The 27,980-nt window shown below is 40.0% G+C and overlaps 1 protein-coding gene across 1 annotated transcript in view; it reads right to left on the bottom strand.

Annotated features, from left to right (window-relative positions):
• Window positions 1-2,454: 2,454 nt before the first annotated feature.
• Window positions 2,455-27,980, bottom strand: part of trpa1b (transient receptor potential cation channel, subfamily A, member 1b) — a 218,376-nt gene continuing 192,850 nt past the window's right edge. Inside the window, exons 19-30 of the mRNA XM_059646336.1 lie at window positions 27,154-27,213; window positions 26,971-27,069; window positions 24,730-24,800; window positions 22,421-22,589; window positions 18,250-18,339; window positions 15,474-15,643; window positions 12,199-12,328; window positions 10,196-10,378; window positions 8,191-8,259; window positions 7,977-8,087; window positions 2,731-2,843; window positions 2,455-2,641 (exon numbers count right to left, since the gene is read on the bottom strand). Coding sequence (XP_059502319.1) covers window positions 2,455-2,641; window positions 2,731-2,843; window positions 7,977-8,087; window positions 8,191-8,259; window positions 10,196-10,378; window positions 12,199-12,328; window positions 15,474-15,643; window positions 18,250-18,339; window positions 22,421-22,589; window positions 24,730-24,800; window positions 26,971-27,069; window positions 27,154-27,213 — 1,452 coding nt within the window. The remainder of the gene's footprint in view (window positions 2,642-2,730; window positions 2,844-7,976; window positions 8,088-8,190; window positions 8,260-10,195; window positions 10,379-12,198; window positions 12,329-15,473; window positions 15,644-18,249; window positions 18,340-22,420; window positions 22,590-24,729; window positions 24,801-26,970; window positions 27,070-27,153; window positions 27,214-27,980) is intronic.

The following is a 27,980-nucleotide window of genomic DNA, read 5'->3' as shown; positions in this document are numbered from 1 at the left end:
TGTCTTTAATTTATGAGAACATTTCCATGTATTTCATCGGAGCATTATTATGTAAAATTAGACATCAAGCAATGAAGGGTAGATGATAGAAGATTTGGTTCGGAAGGTGGGCTTTAAGGAGCATTTTAAAGGAAGAAAGAAAGGTAGAACTGCAATTTACTGCCTTGATATCTGTACATGTGAGCACCAATGGTGGGACAATTACAATTAAAGATGCTCAGAAGGCCACAGAAACATGATGCCAAATATATTAGAGGGCTTTGGGGCTAGAAAAGATTAGTGCATTAAGGCGGCGACAAAACTATGAAGGGCTTTGAAAATAAGGATGAACATTTTAAAATTAAGGCTATGCTAGATGGGAGCCAATGTAGATCAAAAGGCAGAAGGATGATAGGAGAATGGGATTGGGTAAAAGTAAGGATTCAGGCAGCTGAGTTTGAATCTCCTCCAGTTTAGACAGTAGAATGAGACCGACCAAAAATACATTGGAAGTCTAGAAATAAAAACAAAGCCTCAATAAGGGTTTCAAGAGCAGATGACCTAAGCGTGAGATCAGGGTCAGTTGATGTTACAGAAATGGAAATAACGCGTAGTGACAGCATGGATAGATGATCAACTATATATCTTGGGTTCAGCTCTGACACTATGGTTGTGAAAAGTCTACTTTGGGCTTAGATTGTTCCCTAATTGTGTAAAAGAGATAATACATAGGGGAAAAATTAATGTTGGAGTGGAGCTGCTCACCACCCTGGAGGAAAGACAATGCTCAGCTGAGGGACCAGCAGGACAGGGTACATAATCTAACTGTGGGACTGCAGTCTCTTAGTCAGGAGGGAATCTCATCCCTGGGAGCTGGAAGCCAATATGAGTGGGCAAAATCTCCAACACTCCCAGCAGTGTCAGGTAACTGGCAAAAACTATGATAAATGGAAGTCCATGTGGAATAGCATAAGGTCCATGAAAATCAAATTGAAATATCTTAACGGTGAATTTGGAACTGTGGAAGAGGTAAGGCACTGAAGTCTACAACCCACAAATTCAGAAACGTCACTACAGTTGGAAAGAATAAAGGTGAATGGCATGTTGACTTTTATCTCAATGGGGCTGGAATACAAAAGTGAATAAGTGACATTTCAGTTTTCTAGAGCCTTGGTCAGACACATTCGACAAAATGTCAGGATTGATACATAAGATTCACCAGATTGATGCCAGGATTTAAAGGGCTAAGTTATCATAATGGGTTGCACAAATTTGATCTCCATTACGGATATGAGGAATTCAGAATGTTAAGGAGTGACCTCATCAAGGTATGTCAAATGATTAAGCATTCAATTGAAAGCATACAAAAAAATTGTTCCCTCTCGTGGACGAAGAGAAAATCTTGAAAATTAGAACATAAGTACTTATGACAGAAATCAGGAAGCACTTTTTACACACATATGAAAAGTTCATAGAAAGCTGGAACCCACATAACCATTTCTAAATGGTCTAAACTAGATAACAACACAAGCTTTATAGGAAACAGCATGAGCAACTATTTTGTGAAACTGATAAGGACCAGGTAAACCACAGGAAACATCACTACAAAGCTCATACATACGTTTATTTCAATAATCTTTAAGCACTGCATCTACTTTCCACATTTAAAGCTAAATATGATTAACAATATTTCTTAAGCTGGCTTCATTAGTATTGATGAATCCTCTGAACCACCGTGTCTTCTCCAAGTTTCTATTAGGTGCAGTTTTTGTCAAATAATTTAATAATGTGTTGCAGTTCAAGCTGAAGTATATTTCAAGTACATTTCCTCAATCCGTGCTGATATTTGGATATAACATTTAAGGTACAATGTTATTCTTGGATTTCAAAGCTGCGTGAAGTAAATATACAGTGAACAGTAGAAGTACATCCAAGAAAATAAACCCCTTCTATTTGCTTCTTTATATTTCTCTTTGATGCCCAGTTACAGTGGTATGACAATCAATATATCCTGAAACGAAAGGCCAAATTACAGTCTACATCAAGAACATCTATACTATAGCATGTACAGAATTTACAACTCCTAGACATTATCCTCAGTAATATGTGTAGCATGTTGTTAACTAATTCAAAAATACCAGAATTGATCATTTTGAACAAAGTAATTTACTTTGAAAATTATACTGCCAAAATCCAAATGACCCATGCAGAATCACGGAACATGGGCCTTCACTGCAATAGTTAAAACAAATGCAGCCGAAAGTGCATGGATCTAATGTACTTTAGAGAATTTTTCTTTCATCTTTACTCAGTTAAAATAGATATAGAATATTAAGCAGCTTAATTCAAACTAAAATTCAGACAGAACTTTCTCTTTGCTCATTAGACATTTAAGATAACATTAGAATATCATCTTATAAAGTACATTTATGCTTAGTTTCAACCCAAGAAATGTCTGAACTATAAAATTACTGCTTATACATCCTCAATGCTAGCACACGATTCCATTCTGTTCATCTTCTTCTTGTTGCCTTTTGCTTTTCTGTGTTGAGAGAAAGTTTCTTCGTCCTGCTCTGCTGCCTCAAAATTAATTCCTAAGTTTTGACTAATGAGCATTAGAAGCTCATTCTGCTTCTCCACTGTGGCTGAAATGTCCTTCAACCTGCAAATTCAACAAGGTTAAAAGAATAAGCATGGTAAAATTCAATTTCTTTGAGATATAGTTTGAATTTAAGATAGGTGATTCTAGACCTATATTTCTGTTTCTCCAGTTGCAGTTCAAGCTTTCTGTAATCAATTCCTTGACATTTCACTTCAGAGGCTGGGTCACAGTCTTGTGATTCAGAAAAATTCCGGACCAGAGCCTGTAAAGAGAAACACATTTGGCCAATATATTTTCATCTCATGTCACATTTCAATAATGAAACTGCCACAAATTACATTGTCACAAAAGTTTGATTCCCATTTGGTTACAAACCATAAACTTTTTCAACCAGCTGAACAAGATTGTGCATTGTTATTTTGCATAAAGAGGAATGAGACTTAAAACTTTCATGTTAATGGAAGAAGTCATTACATACAAGTACTGAGTGCTCAGTTAAAAGTATTTCATTCATTAATTGAGGATGAATCTTTGTGCCTATACACTAGTGGGAGAGACAGGAATGAATACAGGCTGAGGGGATGGAACTGTTGCCTGATTTGAGTTGTCATTCAAACCATGTGGCTCCACTTTAACCAGAGATCCAACTATAACAGGCGGAAAAATAAAACATCACATTGCACCTAAAACATACTTTAAGTACACTGAGCACTCTGAATTCATAGGAATATTACTGGACAAAATTTGACACCAAGTCATAAGAGAAGATAGTAGGACTAGATGTTAAATGTTATCAGAAAAGAGGAGAGAGAGGTCGAGAACAGAATGGTTTAGTGTAGGAATTCTGGAACCCAGAATCTCAGAGGATTGAAGCCATAATGGACTTAAATACATTAGGTTGCAAAATATGCCATATTTAAAGTTTGCAGAGTTTTCAAAGGGCTTGGAGGCAGAGGGGGTTACAGGAACAAGGAGGGAGGATGCCATAGCAGGCCCAGCAGCATCTCAGGAGCACAAAAGCTGACGTTTCGGGCCTAGACCCTTCATCAGAGGGGGGGGATGGGGTGAGGGTTCTGGAATAAATAGGGAGAGAGGGGGAGGAAGACTGAAGATGGAGAGAAAAGAAGATAGGTGGAGAGAGTATAGGTGGGGAGGTAGGGAGGGGATAGGTCAGTCCAGGGAAGACGGGCAGGTCAAGGAGTTGGGATGAGGTTAGTAGGCAGGAGATGGAGGTGCGGCTTGGGGTGGGAGGAAGGGATGGGTGAGAGGAAGAGCACGTTAGGGAGGCAGAGACAGGTTGGACTGGTTTTGGGATGCAGTGGGTGGAGGGGAAGAGCTGGGCTGGTTGTGTGGTGCAGTGGGGGAGGGGACGAACTGGGCTGGTTTAGGGATGCGGTGGGGGAAGGGGAGATTTTGAAGCTGGTGAAGTCCACATTGATACCATATGGCTGCAGGGTTCCCAAGCGGAATATGAGTTGCTGTTCCTGCAACCTTCGGGTGGCATCATTGTGGCACTGCAGGAGGCCCATGATTGACATGTCATCTAGAGAATGGGAGGGGGAGTGGAAATGGTTTGCGACTGGGAGGTGCAGTTGTTTGTTGCGAACCGAGCAGAGGTGTTCTGCAAAGCCGCCCCCAAATGGGGGCGGCTTTGCAGAACACCTCTGCTCGGTTCGCAACAAACAACTGCACCTCCCAGTCGCAAACCATTTCCACTCCCCCTCCCATTCTCTAGATGACATGTCCATCATGGGCCTCCTGCAGTGCCACAATGATGCCACCCGAAGGTTGCAGGAACAGCAACTCATATTCCGCTTGGGAACCCTGCAGCCATATGGTATCAATGTGGACTTCACCAGCTTCAAAATCTCCCCTTCCCCCACCGCATCCCTAAACCAGCCCAGTTCGTCCCCTCCCCCCACTGCACCACACAACCAGCCCAGCTCTTCCCCTCCACCCACTGCATCCCAAAACCAGTCCAACCTGTCTCTGCCTCCCTAACGTGCTCTTCCTCTCACCCATCCCTTCCTCCCACCCCAAGCCGCACCTCCATCTCCTGCCTACTAACCTCATCCCAACTCCTTGACCTGCCCGTCTTCCCTGGACTGACCTATCCCCTCCCTACCTCCCCACCTATACTCTCTCCACCTATCTTCTTTTCTCTCCATCTTCGGTCTGCCTCCCCCTCTCTCCCTATTTATTCCAGAACCCTCACCCCATCCCCCTCTCTGATGAAGGGTCTAGGCCCGAAACGTCAGCTTTTGTGCTCCTGAGATGCTGCTGGGCCTGCTGTGTTCATCCAGCCTCACATTTTATTATCTTGGATTCTCCAGCATCTGCAGTTCCCATTACCACCAGGAGGATGCCATAGAAGGATTTGGAAAGACATGAATTTTAAATCTTACACATGACTGGTCTATGAACCAAAGTTGTTAGCAAATAAGGCATCATTCGGCAAATGGGTTTAACGATGGGACGGTGGCCAAGAGAACATTTAAGTGAATATGCTGTAAATAAAATGGTGAATGAAGATCACAGCAGTAGATGGACTGAGGCAGGGGTGGCAACAGAAAATATTAGAGAAGTAGAGTAGGTGGGTCTTGCTGAAGGAAAGGATATGTGGTTAGAAGGTTAGTTTAAGGCCAAACAAGATGCTGAGATTACAAACAGTCTGCTTCACCTGAGACAAATGGCTAGGAAAGGGGATGAAACTAGTGGCTAGGGCAAGGCACCTGTGTGAGATGGGAATCATAGTCAGACTATGTTCCAATATAGCAATCCCACTTCCTGCCTGCAGTACCTGTCCACACTATTTTCATCATGTTTTGGCAAGGATTGATTGGAGTCAGGCCTCATAGAAGCAGGCCTGAGGTAAGAACAGATGTGGTCAGATGCTGCAGTGGAAAGCTAGAAGGCTGATCTCTATCTCCAGAGCATTAGCTCAGTGCTGCAATTGAATATTAGTCACTCTGGCCCTCATTCTTTCACTCACTTTAAAAGCCTAGCCCATGTCTCTCCCATACCCTTCAAACCCTATTATCTCCTGCACGCCTTCATACCCTCCATATGCCCCATGTGTCCTTGTGCCCGCTGAACCAGTATCCACTATGGGCAGAATTCATTACTCAACGGGTGTTTGAATGGATGTTTGTTTATTTTGGCAGCTCATTGAGCATAACAGAGACTTCCCAGTATTATTAAAGGACACAGGTTCTGATTGCAATGAATATTGGAAGAGTGCTTCAAAGGCTCAGCAGATCTCTGGACTTTAAAAGATTTTGAAGATGAAAGCACAGACTCCAGCTGACACAATAAAGGCAGATTCTTAAAAATGTTGAACACAGAAGACCTTTTCATTCTATGGATATGTAAACTAATACAAGTGAACACTCACACAACATCAGTCAGTTTAATGGTTATTTACCTTTTAAAGACAAAACATCATGAACAATCACTGCATTAAAAACCATGTTAAGTTATCATACAGCAGTTAATTACACAAACAAGTAAACGACAGCAGGAGAAGTGGTCTGAAACATTGAGCATGTTCTGCTTTTCAACAAGATCGTGGCTGGTGTGATTATGGCCTCAATGCACATTCCCACATTCCAGTGAGAGCCACAGATACCAAGAGATGCATACATAGGAATCAACCTTCTTCTGCTTTAAAAATATTCAGTGAATCTGCTTCCGCCACTTTCTGGGGAGAAGAGTTCCAAAGTTGCCCAGCTCACAAATGAGAAAACTTATGATAGATGATGTTGGCAACCTCCCTGTTAAAATATTCCTGACTACACAACAGGATCTCCCTATTGCTGACAAGGTAGCATGGATCAGGCTAATAAAGTGTGAAGCTGGATGAACACAGCAGGCCAAGCAGCATCTCAGGAGCACAAAAGCTGACATTTCGGGCCTAGACCCTTCATCAGAGCTTTTTTGTGCTCCTGAGATGCTGCTTGGCCTGCTGTGTTCATCCAGCTTCACACTTTATTATCTTAGATTCTCCAGCATCTGCAGTTCCCATTATCTTTGATAGCATGGATCAGGCTTCCCGGATGAATAGGTCCAACGCATGGAAATAGTGGAAGCTCTCAAACACCATACCCAAAGTAGAGTAAGAAAGGGCAAGAGAGTTGAGTGTAGCCTCACTTCTTACACACTTACCCTGGAATCATGACAATTCAGCACACGGAGAATCGAGGTGGGGGTTGGGAGTGGCGGGAGAGGAATTCTGGTATTGGCCCCTGTCTGCTATTAGTAAATCCCCGAAATTACAGCAAGGACAGATGCATGCAAATCTGGTCCACTGACTTCAGGTTTTACTTCTTTTGAAGTGTCCACAGACAATTAATTTACAATAAGCTACTTTTAAGAATGCTGTATCTAGTATTTCTCACACTAATTACTACAGACTGATTCTTCACAAAGTTATGATGAGCTTGTCTGATAATTTAGCCAATTCCAATGTCTCTCACAATTGTTAATTATTTTGTTTAAGGTTCAGCCCAATGCCATTCACCAACGCCTCAGCAGTAAATCAGCATTCAGGCTCTGTACGTGTATTGGTCACTTATCCTGAAGCCTTAGAGTGATCTTTACACAACTTTCATAGGCCACTCCTCAAGTTCCAAATGACACTGTAGTTCTACCTTCTTGTTAGATGGTTTAGGGTGCCAGTTTTGAACAGATTGGCTACAATTGAGTGCCCAAAGCAAAATGATAATGAACCAAGACTTCAACCAACACAGTCAGTCAGATGGCCAGTGTCTTCCACCGGTTAGCCACCTGATAATCAATATCAACATGCATTTGTTTAGATGCGCCAATTTCTTCCATGTAGAAACAATAGAATATTGCAAAATTCAGCATGGTCAATCTCAACCGCACTTAAGAACATATTCATAGTTTGAAAGGAGGCAGCAGATTTCAATTGATCACGACTTGGGGCTCAAACTTACATTTGTGTTCATAGAATCATAGAATCCCTATAGTGCAGGAGCAGGCCATTCAGCCCACTGAATCCACACCAACCTTCCAAACAGCATCCTAACCAGACTGACCCCACTACTCCAGCCCCATAACCCTGCATTTCCCATGACTAATCCACCTAGCCGACACATACCTGGACACTACATGATATTCTTTTCAATTTGTTTCAAAGAGAAACCATTTCATTGGAATTAAAAATTTGACAGATTCTTAATGGGTGGCAAATCCATTTGGTCAGATTACCTCTGATGCACACAAAAATCTAAACCAACATCATTAGCCACAGCGTTTAGAATATTTGCTTTTCCAGAAACAAAGTCAACAACTTCTAACCACTATATCCCTTGACTCTTTCATCTGCCCAGTGCAGGGTCAATGAATTTGTTGCAGTTTTTCACATACCTACCTCAATCATACTGCCACTTGCCTTGTTAGGATACACTACTATTTTCTGTTGGTCAACTCGGTTAAGGAACCAATAGGGGAGTTTTTTCTCCAAACTTGTATGAAGAGAAATCTACAAGAATAAAAGTATTTTGGGTTAAATGTTTTCAAGATAATGCTACATTCCTTTCTTCTTCAGAAAGGTTGAACATCCTCACTGAATCATAAAAACTAACCTGCATTGCAATCCTTTTTAAGGATGCAGTTCTCTGGACTTCAGCAATGTCTCCCACTGCTAAACCAATCTAAATTCAATATAAAAAGATGTGTCAGAAATTGTTTGAGAAATTATTAACAGACATTTTTATCAATCTTGTGTCTTTCAGACACAGACCATACATCAACTTTCCTACATCAGATAGAAGTCTCACTTATGAGATAACAACAAAAAGCCATCACTAGCTTCACACTTTCTCCTTTTGCATTTGTTTCACTGTGAGAAAAATTAAAGTGAAAGAATTACAGTACTAACACCACAGAATGTGCTAATTCCCCAAATAGATGTATTAATTCTATTCCCATTTCCCTGTTCTTTTGTTATATTCCTTTATATTCTTATCTTCAGACATGTGTCCAATTCTCTTGTAAATTATGTCATAGTTTTCAGCATAGCTTTTCAGCTTCTTTTTTCCTTCCCCATCATAATTCACCTTAAATCAGCGAAAGCAGTGCAACAAATCACGAAACAAGCAAATCTGAGCAAATTTTTTCATAATTCTCAAATGTCCATCTTCAGGAATCAAGTTCATGCATTACTTTACACACTGTCCGCTCAACATGTATCACCTATATGGCAGACCCCACTCCCACCTGTGCTATTTAACTTTGAAGTGAAGTTCTTTAAATTTTTTTTTTGCTGATTGTATAAGTCAGAATCGTCCTGTGATCCAGAGTGGGGAAATCTAACTTAAGTTTGAATTTAAGTTTGTGATGAGCCTCAGGACCCTTTGGAAGTAAATGCCTGGTTAGTGTAAATAAGCTGATTTGCACTGTCCGAGACACTGTGCAGATATCGGTCACACTGAGCTCAAGGCTGGGCACATGGGCTAGAGAGATGCATACCTGTATATTAGCCTTAGAAATCTTGGAAACATTACAACTGTTTAATCTCCGGTGTAACTCAATGACTTATAGTTTAATTCCCCAACCCATGGCCAAAAATCATACTCCTCCCAACCTGACTGCCCTTAACCCTGACCCGACTTCCTACTTCTATCCAACTGACTCACCCTCCTACTCCTCCATCTAGCTATCCACTCCAGCCAATAATCTATTAAAAGGCTTTAAGAACCAATCCAAATATACCAGCTAATTGCGTAAAAAGGAGCTGTGTGCTCTACGCATCTCCTCTTCGCCACTCAACCCTCCTGCACTGACTCTTCCGTCTCTGAAAAAGCTGTGGTGATTTGTCCCCACTGCAACTGTAATCAAAAGTCCAGACTAGAAGACCGGAAAATACTGTATGCCGCAGTGACTTTAAAAATTGCATCTCTGCTCACCACCTGCATTTATCAGGATGGTTGTAGGAGTTGGTGGGTGTTAACACAGTGGGAGCTACATGGTACAGAAGATTACTGCCTTTAGGTGCAAGCTACTGAAGATGACCCTGTATAACACCCTTAAGTAGCATCAGCCTCGGTGTCCAGTCTTTGGAATTCACCTCCTCAGCATGAGAGGGCATGTTGGGCATTAGCAGGGGTATTTGCAGACTGACAGTGCTGGGAACACAAGTGGTGCCATTTTGAGGTGGCGGTGGGGGGGGGTGGTTTTATAACTTTGGATCCTGGACAGAAAACAGATGATAATGAAGATTGAGATAACAAGGTGTAGAGCTGGATGAACACAGCAGGCCAAGCAGCATTAGAGGAGCAGGAAAGCTGTTGTTTCGGGTCTGGACCCTTCTTCAGAAATTCCCCTCCCCCATTTTTGAAGAAGGGTCTAGACCCAAAACGTCAGCTTTCCTGCTCCTCTGATGCTGCATGGTCTGCTGTGTTCATCCAGCTCTGCACCTTGTTATCTCAGATTCTCCAGCATCGGCAGTTCCTACTATCTCTAATAATGAAGATTTGTGTGATTCCCAATTCCATCTCTGAGCAGCAGCTCAAATGTACATTGATCACATCACATAGCCCCTGTTTCAATCACCATGTTTTAGCCTGCACATTTACACATAAAACTTACCAGTAAATTCATGAGGAGGATTGGTATAAGCAACAAAAACATAATTAACATTACAAAGGTGAGAAGAGGAAACTGCATCTTGTTTGTACTGTACGGAATCAGGAAGTTGTCATTGTAGTTAATATCTCCCAACATCATTGCAAGTATCTTCAATTGGGAAAGAATAGGACTTCCATATGCCTTCTGAAAGGAGAACACAGAATATTACAATATTTTGTTAATCAATTCTAAACAGATATGGCCATATTCCTGGTTTGGATGGTGCATTTTCTTCATATCTATCTAAAATGCTGTGAGGCACAGACTATTATGTGTTTTTTTTGTGCCTAAGCCATATAGGTAAGGACCTAATTAAAATTAAATTGTATGTACATATAGGCTCATCTAGAAGTACCTGCACACCCATTGTCTGATGATGATTTAACACTTACAGAAGGAATTGATGCAAACCACAGTTTAGCAACTGATAAAATTTTGGGCAATGTTTCTGAAAGTGAATGCTTGTATTCTCAAATTTTCCATTGATGGATAAGAAAATAAAGTTTATAGCAATTGCTAACGGATGCTAATTATATTTAGGAAGACAGTAGAATGTCCAAAAATCTTTGTATATCAGAGGCCATCATATGTACTGTGCAAATTATGAGAAGACACATTTATATTTGAAAGAAAATGGGAAGAAAACTTAATTTTGGGGATCTGTATTTCTGTTCTCCACTACTTGGCAATGTAATGCGCTGTTCTACTTTCAACAACATTTAGAGCGTTGAGCTAAGATCAAGCTGGAGCTTCTCATCTCCCTTAAAGAAAATAGTGTTCCAAAACATTCAGTTAATCTTAACCTCACTTATTTGAGAAAAATATAGATTCCATTTTATTCCAGAAATGACTGCTACAAAAGGAAAATAAGTGTATGAATATAGCTCTGTAGAATCCCTACACTGTGGAAGTAGACCATTCACTCCATTGAGTCCAGCCTAACCCTCCAAAGAGCATCCCACCTAGACCTACTGTATCCCTGTAACCCAGCATTTCCCATGGCTAACCCTCCTAGTCTGCACATCCCTGGACATGATGGCCAATTCACCTAATCTGTGCATCTTTGGACTGAGGGAGGAAACTAGAACACCTAGAGGATACCCATGCAGACACGGGGAGGATGTGCAAACTTCGCACAGTTGCCTGTATGTGAAATCAAACCCAGGTCCCTGGCACTGTCAGGCAGCAGAGCTAACCACTGAGTCATCACACCACCTGCTACAAATACAGACATAAAGCTAACCGAGAGGACTCCATGAGAAGAGATACGAAATAAGGAGATCTGCATGGTTTAACAATGGGATCTATCTCTCCCCTGTTGTAAAACTGTACAATATACTCTGCTACTCAATGCATGAATTAAATATCATAAATGTAGTCATTTGTAACATGGGAAGAAAAAAGAACCTGTGTTACATTTTCTTTGCAAGATTCATGCGTTGTTTTACAGCATGGAAAATATTTTAAATGTTCTTGAAAAGAATGGTGAAAAGGTAAAATCATATCTAAAATAGCAGGTTGTGACTCAGAGAATACTCGAAATAATCTCTCAATCTACACCTGCATAGGCTGAATCAAATAATAAGGCAGAGGAAGCTTACTTGATGACAAAATATCCTGCCGGGGCAGTTACATTCATCTGTAGGTCAGATCCCACCCACTACTGCTCAGGAGAATAAAATTCAGGTATTACTGCGATAATGCGTGTTTCATTCATGCAAATTGGCTGTAACATGATTGATGGATAGTGAACGCTTTTTGGATAATGCAAACTTTCTACTCTACAGTTTAGCGATTTTTTTATAACGACTTTCCTTTAATACCATTTTCTAAGGCGATATTCTGCAATTTCCTATAGTGCAAGGTCACTCAAGAATGCAACTATAGAGTTAGAGCAGAAATACCTGTTACTGCCTATATTTATTTTATACTTGTTATGGACACCTAACAGTCGCCACACTCACCTGCTCATATAACAAAATGTAGAAGGTAAATCCAAATGCCAAGATAAGGAAGAGAAACAGAACCATAATATGAAACAAGGTGTTCAAAATCTCTCCAAACATTACAACATAGATTCCACAGATGTCGAACCTGAAGGATAGACACAAATACAAGGTCACTGGTGAACCAGATAGGATTTTACAACAATTGATGATAGTTTGTGGCATTTTCCCTGAAACTAATGCTATACTCTAGGTTCTGTCATTTCATATGAAGTCCCACAACCTATCCGGTGACCTCAGAGTTTTAGGTTGGATTACTAGTCCAGTGAAATTTTGGGTATGCCACTGCATACTCTCTCCCCCAGTAGCTCATGAGATCCCTGAATCCTGTACTGGGAGAAACCCTTCCCTCCACAACCAATGCATCTAGAACTAGTGTTCTATAATGCACTCCCTGTCCTCTTCCTGGTCATTTTCCTTCTTGTCCTCCAATGAGTGATGCCATTCCATGGCCCTTACAAGCCCTAATGTTCTCCGAATGTGATTGGGCAGCATATACTAAACAAACCTGAGTGTGTCCAATATTATGCTGACAACCGATTTAAGATTGTCGATAGGCTCAGAATGTGGCATATTTGTGTGCACTGGAATCTGCAGATGGACAGAACATTTACGTACATTGCACTTGCTCATCGTAACAAGATAGTGACAGCTTTAAACATAAAGGATCAGCCTGCCTGGTTTGCTTTTAAACAAAGCTTGGTAGTTAACTAGCAATCTACCTAATGCATTGTCCATGGCAACTCCTTTACTAGTAAGACTCCAATGATCAACCAATTATCACTCTCTTCTCGTTCAGGATAAATTGCTGTTCCCATTTATGGTGGTATACATGTGAACATCTTCACAAACACAAGGCAAAATCCATAATAATACAAATAACGTCAGTAAATAATTGTACTTAAGAAATTACTGGCTTAAAAGCTAACAAATTCCTAGGGTTTGATTTTCTGATTATTTTAGAATTATGAAAGAAGGTAGCTGAAAAGATAAATGTTGCATTATATAATTTTCCAAACTTTCCCAGATTCCAGACTGGTCCCAACAAATTGGTAGTTAAAAAATGTAACAATGCTATTCAAGAAAGGAGGGTAAGAGAAAACAGGGAATTACATGACTGTTACCCAATAACTGTCATTAAGTATTTACCATCAACAAAGTGAAAACATGCACTTAGAAAATCAGAATATAATTCCAGAATATACACACAGAGTCAGTGATTTTGTTAATGGAAAATTGTGCCTGGTGAATCTGTTTCAGTCTTAATGGTGTAACCAGCAGTGTATGTGAAGGTGAGCCACTGAATGTCAGACATATGGGTTTAAAAGGCATTTGATATGTTCCTATATAAAATGTTGTTGCAAAAGATAAGGTCTCAGTTCATTGGGAAAGATAAGTTAGCATCAGTAGAGGACAGAAAACAGAAGAAGAATAAAAATATCATTTCAGGTTGATGGGATGTTGTAGATAGGATTCGGTAAGGATAACTGTCTCCACTTCAGTTAATTCATAATTTGGATGAAGATATCACTTAAGCAATTTGTATTTTATCCATGTTTGGTGTTGATGCAAGGTTAATCGTGAAAATGAGCTGTGCGGTGGACACAGGGCATTTGTAAAGAGATAGGAGTAAAATGCGTAAGTGCAAGAAGGTATTTAATGAAAAATAATGTGAGAAATGAGAGATTGATCATTTTGAACAGTTTCAAATGATGAGATGCTATTAACATGTTAATGTTAACGGCCTGAGAAATTCAGGTGCCCTTGTCAAAAAGATGCAATGTTAAGATGCAACAAATAATTAGGACAGACAATTAGGTGCGTTGGGCTTTATCAAACAAATGGACTACAAGAATAAATAAGCCTTTCTGCAATCATACAAGGCTTTGATTAGATAACATTTTTATTGCTGAGTACAGTTGTGCCTTAGCAGTTGTGATAGAAAGCTTCAGTTGATTGATACCAGGAATGACAGGTTTATCCGATAAGTATAATTTTATATAAAGGCCTGCTCAGTCTGGAGTTTAAATGAAAGAGGGCTTACAGTCTAAATACTGAGACGTTGTTGGACAGGGGACATAGCCTTTGGAAGAGGAACAAGTAAGAATAAGATGACTAAATCTTCTCTCAGAAGTCTGTAAACTTTTGAACGTTCACTCTGAGGGTTATGGATGCTCAGTTGTTGAATAAAGTCAAAGCTGCAATCAGTAGGTTTTTGGAATCTAAAGCATCGAAGGATATGAAATAGGGTAGGATAAGCAAGGGTGATATTGAAGATCAGCTATTGAACTTATTAAACAACAAATCAGGTCTGAGGAGCATATGAGGCACATTTGTTACAATTTCTTAAGTTCTTATGTTCTTGCAAGAGGAGACTGCAACATGTTCTTGTGTTCCTGCTTCCTTTCTTTACAGGAATGCAGCTCTATTGTTATAGCATGTGAATTCCCACATGTAAAGCTTTTGGGGAATAGACAACACAAGATCTTCTTGCTGTACTGTGCACAATGCTCCTCCACTGGTGGTTTGAAGGTGATGGAAGGGCTTGTTAAATGGAATCAATGCTCTGCTACTTTCCCATGCTTTCCTCCAATCACAATTTACCAATGATAGGTGGGCATCAGGAGGCCTGACCAGCTGTGGACCAAATGAGACCTCTAAAAAGGCAATATTGCCCACTTAAAGGTGTCAACCAATACTCAGGAATAAACTGGTACATCTCCTTATCTGATCCCTTGGACCATTAAAGGACCTTAACATGGGCTGTTACATCTATCCCAGGTCTCCCAGGTGACACTCCTTCACCTAATATTGTTTGATTGATTGCAACTTCTCTCTTCAATGGCTGAGTGCTGTACTGATGGCCACTGGCCACTGCTCTTGCTGGCACTAATAGTACGAGGAGAGAGCCTCTAACTAACTGACATTGCTCTGAGGCAGATATCCATGTCCCTAGGGGATGAAAATTCCATCTCAATTGGCCATGAAATGTAGCCAATTTTTCTTGGCTGATTGCTAGCCTTAGCTCTATCAAGAATGCACACTCTCAAAACCAGCACTGTAAAGCTAAACATCCAGCAGTTCTCAAATGTACCAGGAAGTTGAGGATTTCTGAACACACAGTAAGTGCTTCTTTTAAAGTGGATTATAGTTGCTTCTGTTACATCCCGTTAAGAACCAGGAATAAAATATCACTAAACTAAAACACTGTTAAAAATGTAAAATAACTACACCTTTGCAAATATAATAGGAAGTTGACCCATGTTGCAAATGCACTAATAGAACCACACTCCCACTGTATTGAAGTTTTGACATCAAAAATCCAAGGAACTACAAAAAGAATGGATGCCACATACATACTCCAGTCTAGAAGATTGGTTGAATCAAGAAAGTACTGCAGTCGCTGCTGATTCAGACAAAGAAAAGAAAGTTAGCATAGCAGCAGAGGAACAGTAAGAACATTATTTTGTTATTTAACTAATTCAACCTGAGGCACTGCTGCCTTCTATTGCACTGTGCAGTACTGCTTGATGTCCCATGGGTGTTCTTCCTTAATTAATCCCTCAGAAAATCAAAGGACCTCACCCTACATCCATCCCAAAACTACCTGGAAATGCTCCCTCACCAAACACCAGATGCTCATGATGTGTCAGTACATCTTTCCTAGCTGCACTGTTATTTTCCTTAGGGGAGTGTTGTTTCCATTCTTTGATCTGTTTTGTATAATTTCTCTCCATCAGTGAGTGAAAATCAATCTTTTAAACATTTCAGGATCATCCTTATACAGCACTGCCCTACTGTTTTTTGCATTTCGTTACCGAATTTCACAAAATCTCACGAAATAATTTCAGAGATAATGGGAACTGCAGATGCTGGAGAATCCGAGATAACAAAGTATGGAGCTGGATGAACACAGCAGGCCAAGCAGCAACACTTTCACCTACTTGTATATATGTAGAAGCAAAAACTAAGGGCAGTAACTCAAACTCTTCAGTTACAATTAAAATGTAGAATAATTAGTAATATCTTCAGATGGCAGCAACTTGAAGAGGAAGTGTAGGTTACAACGAGATTGGCATAGTGATCCACCCCTGATAAAACAGGCCAAGCCCTGAAGGTAGTTCTGCCCTGCCTGATCTGAAATGAAACCATTTGGAAGGAATAATCTATTTTACTTTATTACCTCATCTTATATTCATAAACGGGATGTGGGTGTCACTGGCAAGGCTAACATGTATTCCCCGTTTCTATTTGCCCTTGAGAAGTAGGTCGTTTCTTGAACAGTTGCAATATTTGTGGCAATAAAGTTCACATTGCTGTTAGTGTGGGAGCGCTCCATGGAAAAACTATAACAATTCCTAGGCAGGTTGGTATGTGATTTGGAGAAAATCTTGCAGATGGAAGTGTTCCTTTTCACCCATTTTTTTCTGTTACTCCAGGCACCGGAGTTGGCTGTTTGCTGTTAAGGAAGCTTGGCCTGTGGCTGTGATGCATCTTGGATCTACAGTGCGTACTATTTGTGGAGTCAGTTCCTCACACTTCACGCTCCCTTCAAGTGGGCGGCGTGGGGCTCAGTGGTTAGCACTGCTGCCTCACAGTGCTAGGGAACTGGTTTCAATTCCACCCTTGGGTGTCTGTCTATTTGGAGTCTGCATATTCTCCTCGTGTTATGTGGGTTTCCTTTGGGTTCTCTTGTTTCCAAAGATGTTCAGGTTATGTGGATTGGCCATGCTAAATTGCCCATAGTGTCCAGGGATGTAAATGTGTTAGCCATGGTTATTGAGTGATTATGAGGGTGTGGTAGAGGGGTCAGGAGCTGTTTGGGGTACTCTTCAGAGGGTCATTGTGGACTCTATGGGCCAATTGGCCTGCTTGCACAATATATGAATTCTATGATCTATGGTCCTGAGTGGTGTTCAATACAGAAGAATCTATATTTCTTTTCAATATAGATTCATCAGCCCCAAGATATGCAGTAGCTGGTATCAATGGAAGATTTCCTTGTCAATGCTTGATCTGATGCCATGAGATTTCTTTGGAGTCAATGTTGAAGAATCCTAGGGCAACTCTCTCAAAGATGCACCCCATCTCTGGCACAACTGTCCTTCCAGTGGGACAAGACATACTGAGGGACGGTGATGGTAGATCCTGGGACATCATCCATAAAGTATGATTCTGTGAGCACGACTATGTCAGGTGACTGTTTAACTAGTCTGTGAGGCACCTCTCCCAGTTTTGGCACTAGACCCAGATGTCGGTAAGGGGCAGTCTGCAGGACCAAGAGGGCTGATTTTACCTTTGTCATTTCCAGTGCCTTTGGAGGCATTATACCTCGTTTATTTCCTATTTTTAGACCCAGTAGTATTTGATACAGCTTAATTGCTTCCTAGGTCATTTTGTAGGGGAGTTAAAAGTCAACCACATTGCTGTAAGTCTGGTTTTAGGAGGTCAGTCCTGGCATGGATCTCCATCCCAAAAGGACATTAGTGAAGCTGATGATTTTTTTTGACAATCACTAACTGTTCCATGGCCGCCGTTAGATTGGTGCATCCTAGTTGGCATGTTCTGTATCTTTTACTGAAACGTAACATTCCAAGTATTGCTTCTGTGTTATCCCTAATCATAGGCTTTCTTTTCGAACCAAGCAACGATTTCCCAGAATCAGCACACAAAATAAATTCTGCATTACGTTTTAAAAACGAGGCAAGTTAAAGAAAGCAAATCATTAATTTCTTACTGTTTTCTGAGAATCTTCAAGGTTAAAATAACCTTGAGGTTTATCTATCTCTGCTGTTAAGATTTAGTCACAAAATGGTACATTGTGAGCTAAAACATAGGAAATATGCTACTTTCCTTTAATAAGCCTAGTTGAAAAAGAAATACTTTCATTTTCACCAGTAATGCATGATTCCTGAGAAGGCATTTAATGACAGAAGAAGTTTATTGTTAAAAATTGAAGATCAGTTCCAAGAAGAGAACTGGGCTCCAATATTATCTTATGTGTCTTACCTGTTGCAGCAATTGATAAATTTCCTTACATACACCAAGAATGCTCATCACAAATACAGTTCTTGTGCACAGTTTATACAATAGTGATTCCTGTGGTGAAACAAGTTGAAATGAGTCAATTATTCAATACCATGTTAGTATTCCACGTGACACCTGTAGGAATGATATCTATAGTACTTAGGAATAAAGATTTCAAAACTCCATCACATTTGGTTCAAGAAACTGTCTTACATTGAAAGGAAGTGAAGGAATTTGGGCTGGAGTTTTCTGTTGGGTTAAGTGGCTGATATGAAGGATTGTAGTTGCCATCAGGAGTAAGGTATTGGAAGAATAGAACTATAGTCTTTGATCGAAATGGCCCAAGAACTCTTGGGTTTCACCCACAGCAAGCTTTTCCTTTGAAATCCCACAACAACAGTGGCACAGATACTTCACTCGTGCCCCTATTTGGCTTATACTCGTTTCCCTGGGTTTGGACTCTTCCAGGGCCAGGGCTGACAAGTAGATAAATGATTCATCCATCTTCATTTTATTGGTGGGAGAAAGCTTTCAGAAATTTTAGACTAAACATTCAATATCTCTGGATCTTACCTCACTTTTTCAAAGATTGAATGTGCATCATTTGGAACAACACAAAAGCCCCCAGCCCCCCGGCACAGAGTGTCATGTTGATGTGGTATAGCTTCACAGCTGGCAGATCAGGATGAGAAACTGCCAGACAGAATGACTTCATCCAAATTTCAAACTCGGACCACTTAATGTCTTCATCTGTCTCTCAAAATACACCTATAAGCTGGCTGTTAGGAAAGTATGGTATTTAATATTTTCCTTATCTGAAGAAGAATATTCTTGCTAGGGAGGTAATGCAACCAAGATTTACCAAATTCATTCCTGGGATGGCAGGACTGACATAAGAGGACATTTTGAGTTGGTTAGGATTGCATTCAGGAATTTGGAAGAGTGAAGGGGGGGTTATCTCATAGAAACCAACAAAATTCTAACAGGACTAGACAGGTTAGTTGCAAGAAGTATGTTCCTGATTGTCGGGGGGGTCTAGAACCGGGGCCATAGCTTAAAGATAAGGGGTAAACTTCTTAAGACTAAGATGTGGAGAAATTTCTTCGCTGGCAATGATGAGCCTGTGGAATTCACTGTTACAGAAGGTGGTTGAGACCAAAACACTGTTCTTGAGCAGGAGGCCGTAGCTGATCTGGCTAAAGGAATCAAGGGATATGGGAGGAAGTTGGGATTAGAGTGTTAGGCTCGATGATCAGCCATGATCATGTTGAATGGCAGAGCAGCCTTGAGGGGTTGAATGGCCTCCTCCCGCTCCTATCTTCTATGTTTCTAGACTCCTGGATTCTTTTTCTAAAAAGTCAATGAAAGAGCAGATTGGAATATTTTATTTACTTCTGAAAACTGCATGACCGAGTTTATGCATGAAAGAGAGTAGGTCTTGTTTGATAATAATTTGGATGTCAGTTGGGGAAACATCAGCTGAGGAAAAGCTGTCCAGCTCAGATTTCTGCTGTTTCTGGAACATTCTTGCTGTGAATCCAGTGTGCATATTGAGGAACATCTATAAAACATCTTGATACTCTGTGTGGGTGTGATCATGAATGTCTGTTTGAATGTGTGGTTGTCCACATGACTGTGAGTGCCTGTATGAATATGTCAGTGCCTGTATGTGTGTGTGCGCGCGCGTATATACATAAGGAGGTGAAAGGGCACGTGTTCATGCACATATACCTGCATACGTGTCTGTGCATGAGTGCATGTTGCCCTATTTAAAGGAGCAAATACTTATATTCTCCTATTACAACATGTGCGTCTTACACAGTTTTACATCATTGATTTATTTTTCATTCACAATAAATCAATAACATTGTTTTAAAGAAACTTGGTTGAAGAATAATTTTATTCAAAATCTAATACAGGGAAAGCAAATGGCTGGCCACTTCAGGAAGTGAGTAGAACACTGATACCTGTGGAATATTGAAACTGGAGAGAGACAGTGCGTTCCTCCTATCTCTGTCCCAACAATTGTCAGGCACTTCACCTGCAAATCAGGTGATTTCCAATGATTTCTACAATTGAACATTTCTGGAAGTACTGTGGAGTGTTTTTGGAGCTGTTGTTTTGATTTGTTGTATTTGGTCAAGAATATTCCCATATCCTCACAGGGAAGGCAGAGGAGTTAGTGATTGGCCTCCATAAAGGCTGCAGCAGGTATGGGCCACAATGCCTCTGACTCTGCAACACGACAATGAAAACCAAAAGAAAATAAGTTGCAGGAGCAGGAGTAGGCCATTCATACCATCAAGTCTGCTCTGTCATTCAACTTCTCCATGGCTGATCTAATAATCCTCAATTCCACTTTGCTGCCTTTTTCCCATCACTCTTGATCCCATTTCTGTCTATCTCAGCCTGACAGTCCACTGTGATAAAGAATTCCGTAGATTCAGTACCTGTTGAAACATTATGTTCGGCTTCCTCTCTGTCTCAAATGTGTGACCCCTTATTCTGAAATGATACTCTCGTCTCCTAGACTCTCCCATTAGGGGAAACATCCTTTCTGCAACTACACTCTCATGTCCCCCAAGAAACCTATGTGTTTCAATAAGGTCACCTCTCAGCCTTCTTAATCCTACTGAGTAAAGGCCCAACCTACGAAACCTTTCCTCATAAGACAATCCTTCCATTCCTGATATCAGCCTAGTGAACCTTGTCTGGACTGCCGCCAATGCTAAATAGGAGAGGGGTAGCTCTACGTCCTCTGCCAAATTGGAATCAGAATTCTCCAAGCTGAATTCAGCTAAAGAGGACCAAGAAGCTGATAAAGAAAGAGAAAATAGAATGTGAAAATAAACGAGTGAGGAACATAAAAATGGACTGTTAGGCTTTGATGGGTATGCAAAGAGAAAAAAGATTAGCATGACAAACTGGTTCCATAGAAAGGCAGAGACAGAAGAATTTATAATAGTGAAGGAGAGGATGGCAGAAAATCCAAACAGATATTTTGTGACTGTCTATTCGAAGTCATATGTTGGCTGGATTGAGCAGAAAGGGAGAAAGGCTTCCTGCTCATAAAAGGAACAAGAACAAGACAGTGTAGATTTAAAGTGATGTGCAGATGAAGGGCAAGTGATATGAGAATGAAACATTTTCACACAGCGAATAGTTAAAGTGTGGGATGCACTGCTTGACAATGTGGTGGAGGCAGGTTCAATTGAGGCATTCAAGAGGGTATTGGATGATTATTTTGGATAGGAATAATGTGGAAAGGTATGGAGAGAGGCAGGTAGATTGGCTATACTAAATTATCTGTTGTGTCCATGGATGTGCAAACTAGGTAATTAGCCAATGGGCATGTGGGGTAATGGGGAAAGGATAGGATGCTCTTTAGAGGGTTGGTGTAGACTCAATAGCCAAATTGTCACTTAATGCACTGCAGGGATTGTATGAGTCAGCTTCTCATAATATACCCCATCTAATTTTCCTTATGGTATACAGTTGGAGGGCAGGGTGGGGATTAACTCCGAAATCAGCAATCACCCGCACGTCCCAAAGTTAAAAGTTGTCTTCAGAATGAAGGACAGTAATTGAACAACTTATTTTCTAAAACAAAGATTAGATTATCTGGTCAAACAGTATTTATCATAAAACGCTGAAAGGAGGAAATTAGTAACATGTTAATAACTATGAACAAGAAGTCAAAGAACTCTGAGGAGTGTTCTCAGAAAATAGTTATGCATACAATCAGAAACAGTGATATAATATACAAAGGCTGAAATTGGTGTCAAAACAAATGGTTATTAGAAGTAAATCTGAGATTTATTCATAAAATAATAACCTATCGCAGCAGCTACTTATCTGAAAAGTGTCAGAACGGGAGGAAGGTTTGTGTCAGTAGCCTCCAGCTGTGATCACAAATTATTCTAATTGACATAATGATCAGGACTCAGAAAGCCAAAATAAAGCAGCAGATTTGAAGATGTATATTAGGAGGGCTTGCTGAATCAAAAGAAGAAGTCAACATATTGCAGAATAAACTTTACAAGATATGCATGCCTTCATTAATATTCCTGGTTTATCAGCACCTAGGCAAAATTAAATTCTAAATTAACAATCCCCACCTTTCATTAAAAAAATGGCCATGCAACGAACAGACCTGATATTCCATCCAGGGCCCTGTCATTCCATGAGTGAAGTTGGAAATGATTGGTCGTTCTTTGTCAAAGGCATATGGTCGTGATACAATAATAAGGAACGTCAATGGTATGAGTAACAGTGAAAAGAGAGCCATATTTATAATGTGTGCCCTAAGTCCATACGCATGCCTACCAAGAAACAAAGTTAAACATATTAGTCCTTTCTAAATATCAAAACTAACCACTAAATTGAAATTACCCTTCTCTTCCCATATTTATACACTTGAAGGAGATTACTAGATAACGCATTTATGTACATGCACAAGAAATTAAGTTATACTTGTAGTTGATTTTGTAGCAAGGCTCAGAAAGCTTTAGTCAATGAGAAATGTGAAGCAGTGTCAACTCAGAAAAATGTTCAACCAGAGCAGCAACTGATAATGACTGCTGCTCCTTGGAAGATCCAGAAACATGTTGTTATTACTAATTATGTTCAGAAGATTGAGAGGTACCATGATTTGCATATTTCCAAAATTGAGTTGATGCCACTTCACCATTCACACTGCACAAACTACATTCTCTCCTGGCTTTCTGATTATTTGCCAAATAAAATTATCAGAGAAAGCTACATAGACAATTATTGGAGTAAGTAAGCATCTTTTAACTTTGTAAATCAATGATAATCAATCCCTGTGGCCCAGAATTAGAACAATTTAAACCCTGGACTTTGGTTCCTTTGAGTGATGAGTATTTATAGAGATTGTAAAATCATTAAATTTACAGTTTACTTTCTTTCCTGCTGAATCTTTTCTTTCTCTCTAAGTCCAAACCCTGTTTTTCTTTGTTTTATACCACACTTCCACAAGGAGTTAGAATGGAAGAATAACGGAGAATTCAGAAAGTGGCAGACGAGACCAGGATCCATCCCCATTTCTAACAGATTCCATTTCTGTCAGAATGGGAAAGGGAAAAGGATAAATGGAAAACTAGAGATCAGCAGTGAGTAAAGATAAATCTAAACAAGACTAAGAGAGTGTGCACAGCTTTAGCTACACCGTAATAAAAGGCTTGTACAAATTGTCAGTTATTGCTCAGTGATAAATTTCATTTTTAGTCAAAAAATACAGGTTCGAGTCATTCTAGAGACTTAATATCTAGGCCACAATGCTGAGGATGTGCTGTGTTGTCAGAAGTGCTGTCTTTTGGATGTAGTTACACTGAAGTTCTTTCTGCCCTTCTGGATGAATATAAAAATTCCATGATATGTTTTAAGAAGGGACTTATTGCAGTGGTCTGGATAATATTTAACCTTTAGCCAAAATCATTAAAACAGGTTACCTGATGACTTATCCCACTTTTCACATGAAATATTACTGAAAATTGACTACTAGCTTTCCTGCATGATAAAAATGATGAGATTTTAAAATTATTTCACTGTCTAGAACATTTTGGTATCACTTTCTCCTTCTGTATCCAATTCTGTCATATTAGAATTCAACTATTATACCTTTTGAGGAGTACCTTACATGTGAGTTTATACATTTGTTGATATTTGAGTAAAGAGTTCCCATGTCCAGAACCTTTGGTCCAACCAGTCCATGCTGAACATAATCCTAAACTATTAGTCCTACCTGCCCGCTCCTGGCCCATCTCCCTCCAAATCTTTCCTATTCCTGTACTTATCCAAATGTCTTTTCAATGTTATAATTGTATCCACATTGAATACATTCCTCAGGAAGTTCATTCCACATGCAAACCACCCTTGTGTAAAAAAATTGCCCCAAGTTGTCTTTAATTTTTCTCCTCTCACCTTAAAAAAGTGCCTCCTAGTTTTAAAATCCCCCCTTCTAGGGAACAGACAACTACCATTAATTCTATTTACACCCCTCATTATTTTATAAACTTCTATAAGGTTACCTCTCAACTTTCTACACGCCAGCAAAAAAATGCCCCAGGGTCTCCAGCCTTTGTTTATAACTCAAACCTTTTGTACCCAACAACATCCTGGTAAATCTCTTCTAAATCCTCACCAGCTTCTATGATCCATCCCATGTATATTCAAGGCTTGAACCATTTTTATCACTGATTCAATATCAGCCAGCAGTAAAAATCAGGGCTGCCAACAAGGCAATACCTCACCTTTTCCTGTAATGAAAGACTTACATGCCATTATAATGTATTATGACCTACAGAATTGGGATTGTCTCAAGTTCAAGGTCAGAATGTTTGAAGAGTTTTAAGCTTCAGTCAAAAACCACACATGATTACATGCTCAGGAATTATACCAGGACATGTTGATAAGCTGTTCTTAATTCAACACGCTGCATACCATTTCATTCTAAGAAACTGCGTACAAACTGGATGGTTCAGAAGCTCGGCTCGATTGAAATGTATCATAGCCTAAAACATACAACAAGAAATATCACAACAGAATTAATTGTAAAAACTAATAGACATCAAGTACCAAAATTACTTTACATAATTAGTGTGTATAAAATTGGAAGATGAAATAATGCAATTATCTTCTCTCATTCATGTATTCTTTGCTGTGCAAGAAATAAAGGGTTTATACTGGTGATCCATGAGAAAAACCTACAATGCTATTCTTGAACGCTGCACCATTGCAGACGTGACAGTTATAATTAGTGAGTGTACAATGACACTTTTCAATGACAATGCAATGTTAAAAAATTGGGAAATCTTGCATCATAACCTCCAGATAAGATGCTATCTGTATATTTTCTTGGACCGACTGCACTGGTTAGTTATTTCTAGTCTAGCGTTATGACAGGATTGTTTCAGCTGAGGCAATGAAATTGAGAAGCGGGGTTGTAAAAAATCATTGGTGGAGTTTTGAGACCCTGACAATGCCAGGAAAGGGAGGCAGCCAGGGACTAAAAGTTACAAGCCAAGCTGGGTATGTTGGCTTTTTAAATTTATCGTATGCATTTGAGGCCCAGGAAATCCATTCATGTCCACAAGGCAGACAGGCAATCAGTCTCAGTTAAGAGTGTTGTTGTGCAGGATTTGAGAGGCTGATTTCCAGTAGGGCTTCAATTTCCCAGTGCAGTGGGGAGATAAGGTCAAACTGCCTTCAGGTGGGGGATCCATGCCAGGCTGGGATGGCAGCATTCCTGGTTGGCCACAGGAACTGCCTGTTAGTCTGGATGGAGAGGATACAACAAAGTGAATGCTGTGCAGAGGAACTCCTCACCACCCGATGGCAGCCTGGCTTCTTGGTGTTTTTTTTTAAATTGATATTTTCACAAAGAGGCTAAGAGAAGTCTTGCATGGTGACATATCTACCCAGTTACTCACCTTGTACAGCAGCGGACCCCTTTACTGAAGCTTAGGCTCCTTTGATTTGAAGCAGAAGGGCTAATGCCCACCTGCCAACCATAATTGAACAGGAAACATCTCATGCTTAGCATATCAAAAGTTTAACTTTAATCAAGTTCCAACCATAGGTTGATTCAGGACCTGTAAACAGTCCCCTCTCCATCTTCCCAACCTCATTTTGGTGACGCAGTGGCTCAGTGGTTAATCCTGCTGCCTCACAGCAGCAGGACCCGGGTTCAGGTCCAGCCTCAGGCAACTGCCTATGTGGAGTTTGCACATTCTCTCCGTGGGTTTCTTCCCATAATCCAAAGATGTGAAGGTTAGGTGGATCGGCCATGCTAAACTGTCCATAGTGTGTAGGTTGGGTGGGTTAGCCATTTGATATGCAGAATAGCAGGGATAGGGTAGGGACATGGATGCTCTTCAGAGAGCTGGTGTGGACTTCACAGGCCAAAAGGTCAGCTTCCACACTTTAGGGATGCAATGATCTTAAAAACTGGACAACAAACTTACATGACCACAACACATATTAGTGGGAAGGGCCAGCACTTTCATTCCCCTCCATAACAAATTCCCACTTGCACTAAACTTTCTCTATTACACTCTGTTTTCAATGTAACTCAATGTGAACCACACCATGCACCATTATGTATCCTTGTGTTTTTAATCAATCTCTACATAGACACGCCTCTGAAGCAGGTGACATTTGAACCCAGGCCTACTGGCCCAGAGGTAGGGACACTACCACTACAACACAAGAGCCCTCATGTCTACATGTGTAAATTTTAGAACCACAACCAAGTTGCAATGACTGACATAGTTTCCTGCCCATTGAAATTGCATCTATTGAAACAATCACATACAGCTTTTGATAGACGTATATGAGGTGCTATTAGCAACCTCAGTTCACAAGCAGATTCACGACTAACAACTCATGATCCAATGTAGCATCTCCACAAGATTCCAATTTGTAAAGTATCTCTTTGTGAAATCTCTTAACACAGCTATCTGTAATCGAACTTGACAATTCTAGTGCGCTGATACAAAAAACAAAACTGCGGCTGCTGGAAATCTGAAACAAAATCAGTAATTGCTGGAGAAACTCAGCAGGTCTGGCAGCATCTGTGGAGAGAAATCACAGTTAACATTTTCAGTCCAGTGACCCTTACTCAAGGAGTTTTCTTTCACTGGATATTATTCTTAACAAGTTATACAAAAATGTTGTACTCACATTTAAAGCTGTTAAGGGTGCATATTCAACATTTTTTTCCTCCTGTGCGAGTTTTTTAAGTGTGAGTGGACATTGCAAATATGTGAAATCGTATTCAATCTGCACAAAAAATAATATGGAGTTAGATGCATTTCATTAATATAAAATAATAGCTATTACATATTCAAGTAAGAGCACACTTACTGAGAAGTTTATACTTTTCTTGTCTTCTGATGATTCTATCATACATCTATCCAGAAGGACCTTAAAATAAATGCAAAAATCTCCTAAATATAAGTGTAATAATTTCAAGGTAGCAGCATATATTTATTACACATGAGTAACTAAACCTGTCAGAAAGATTACTGTAATTAGTTCATGAATGAGGTCAGATGTCACATGACACCAGGTTATAGTCCATCAGGTTTACTTGATATCTCAAGCCTTCAGAGCACTGCTCCTTCGTCAGGCAAATATAATCTGGTGTCGTGCGACTTCTGACCTTGTCCACCCCTGTCCAATACCAGTACCTCCACATCATAGTTTATGGACAAAAGCAATTAAAATATTGAATTGTATACAAGAATGACATTGGGAAAGGGATGCAACTGGGTGGGATAATACAGCAGAAATCTTCGGCTTCATTGATGCTAAGAAAGATAGGAACAAAAGGCATAGCTAAAACATGAATATCTCCGATGAAGTCAATTGTGTCAATGTCGCAAAAGCAGAAATTAGGCTTATTATCAATTTACATTTACTCTATTTGCAAATGTTTGTATGTCTATTAGATAGCAAAAACACTGTTATGGATGATTCCTAAAACTGCCTGGAAGCTGATTTACGTGAAATGAATTAATTTGATTTTTTAAACATTATAGAATAGATTATTTTCCATAACGGCTTAAAGTAACAGAAACACAGAATACACACAAACAAGTCAGGATGATAACGCATTTCCATTACAAAGTCAATTCATGCCATTCTTGGATTCCTGTCCACTAATGTTCAAGTTTAAAATTCATGAACTT

Source organism: Stegostoma tigrinum, chromosome 5 (genome assembly GCF_030684315.1).
Source record: "Stegostoma tigrinum isolate sSteTig4 chromosome 5, sSteTig4.hap1, whole genome shotgun sequence".
Lineage (NCBI taxonomy): Eukaryota > Metazoa > Chordata > Chondrichthyes > Orectolobiformes > Stegostomatidae > Stegostoma > Stegostoma tigrinum.
The sequence above is the reverse complement of the archived record's forward strand: the minus strand, read 5'-3'. Positions and strand labels throughout refer to the sequence as shown.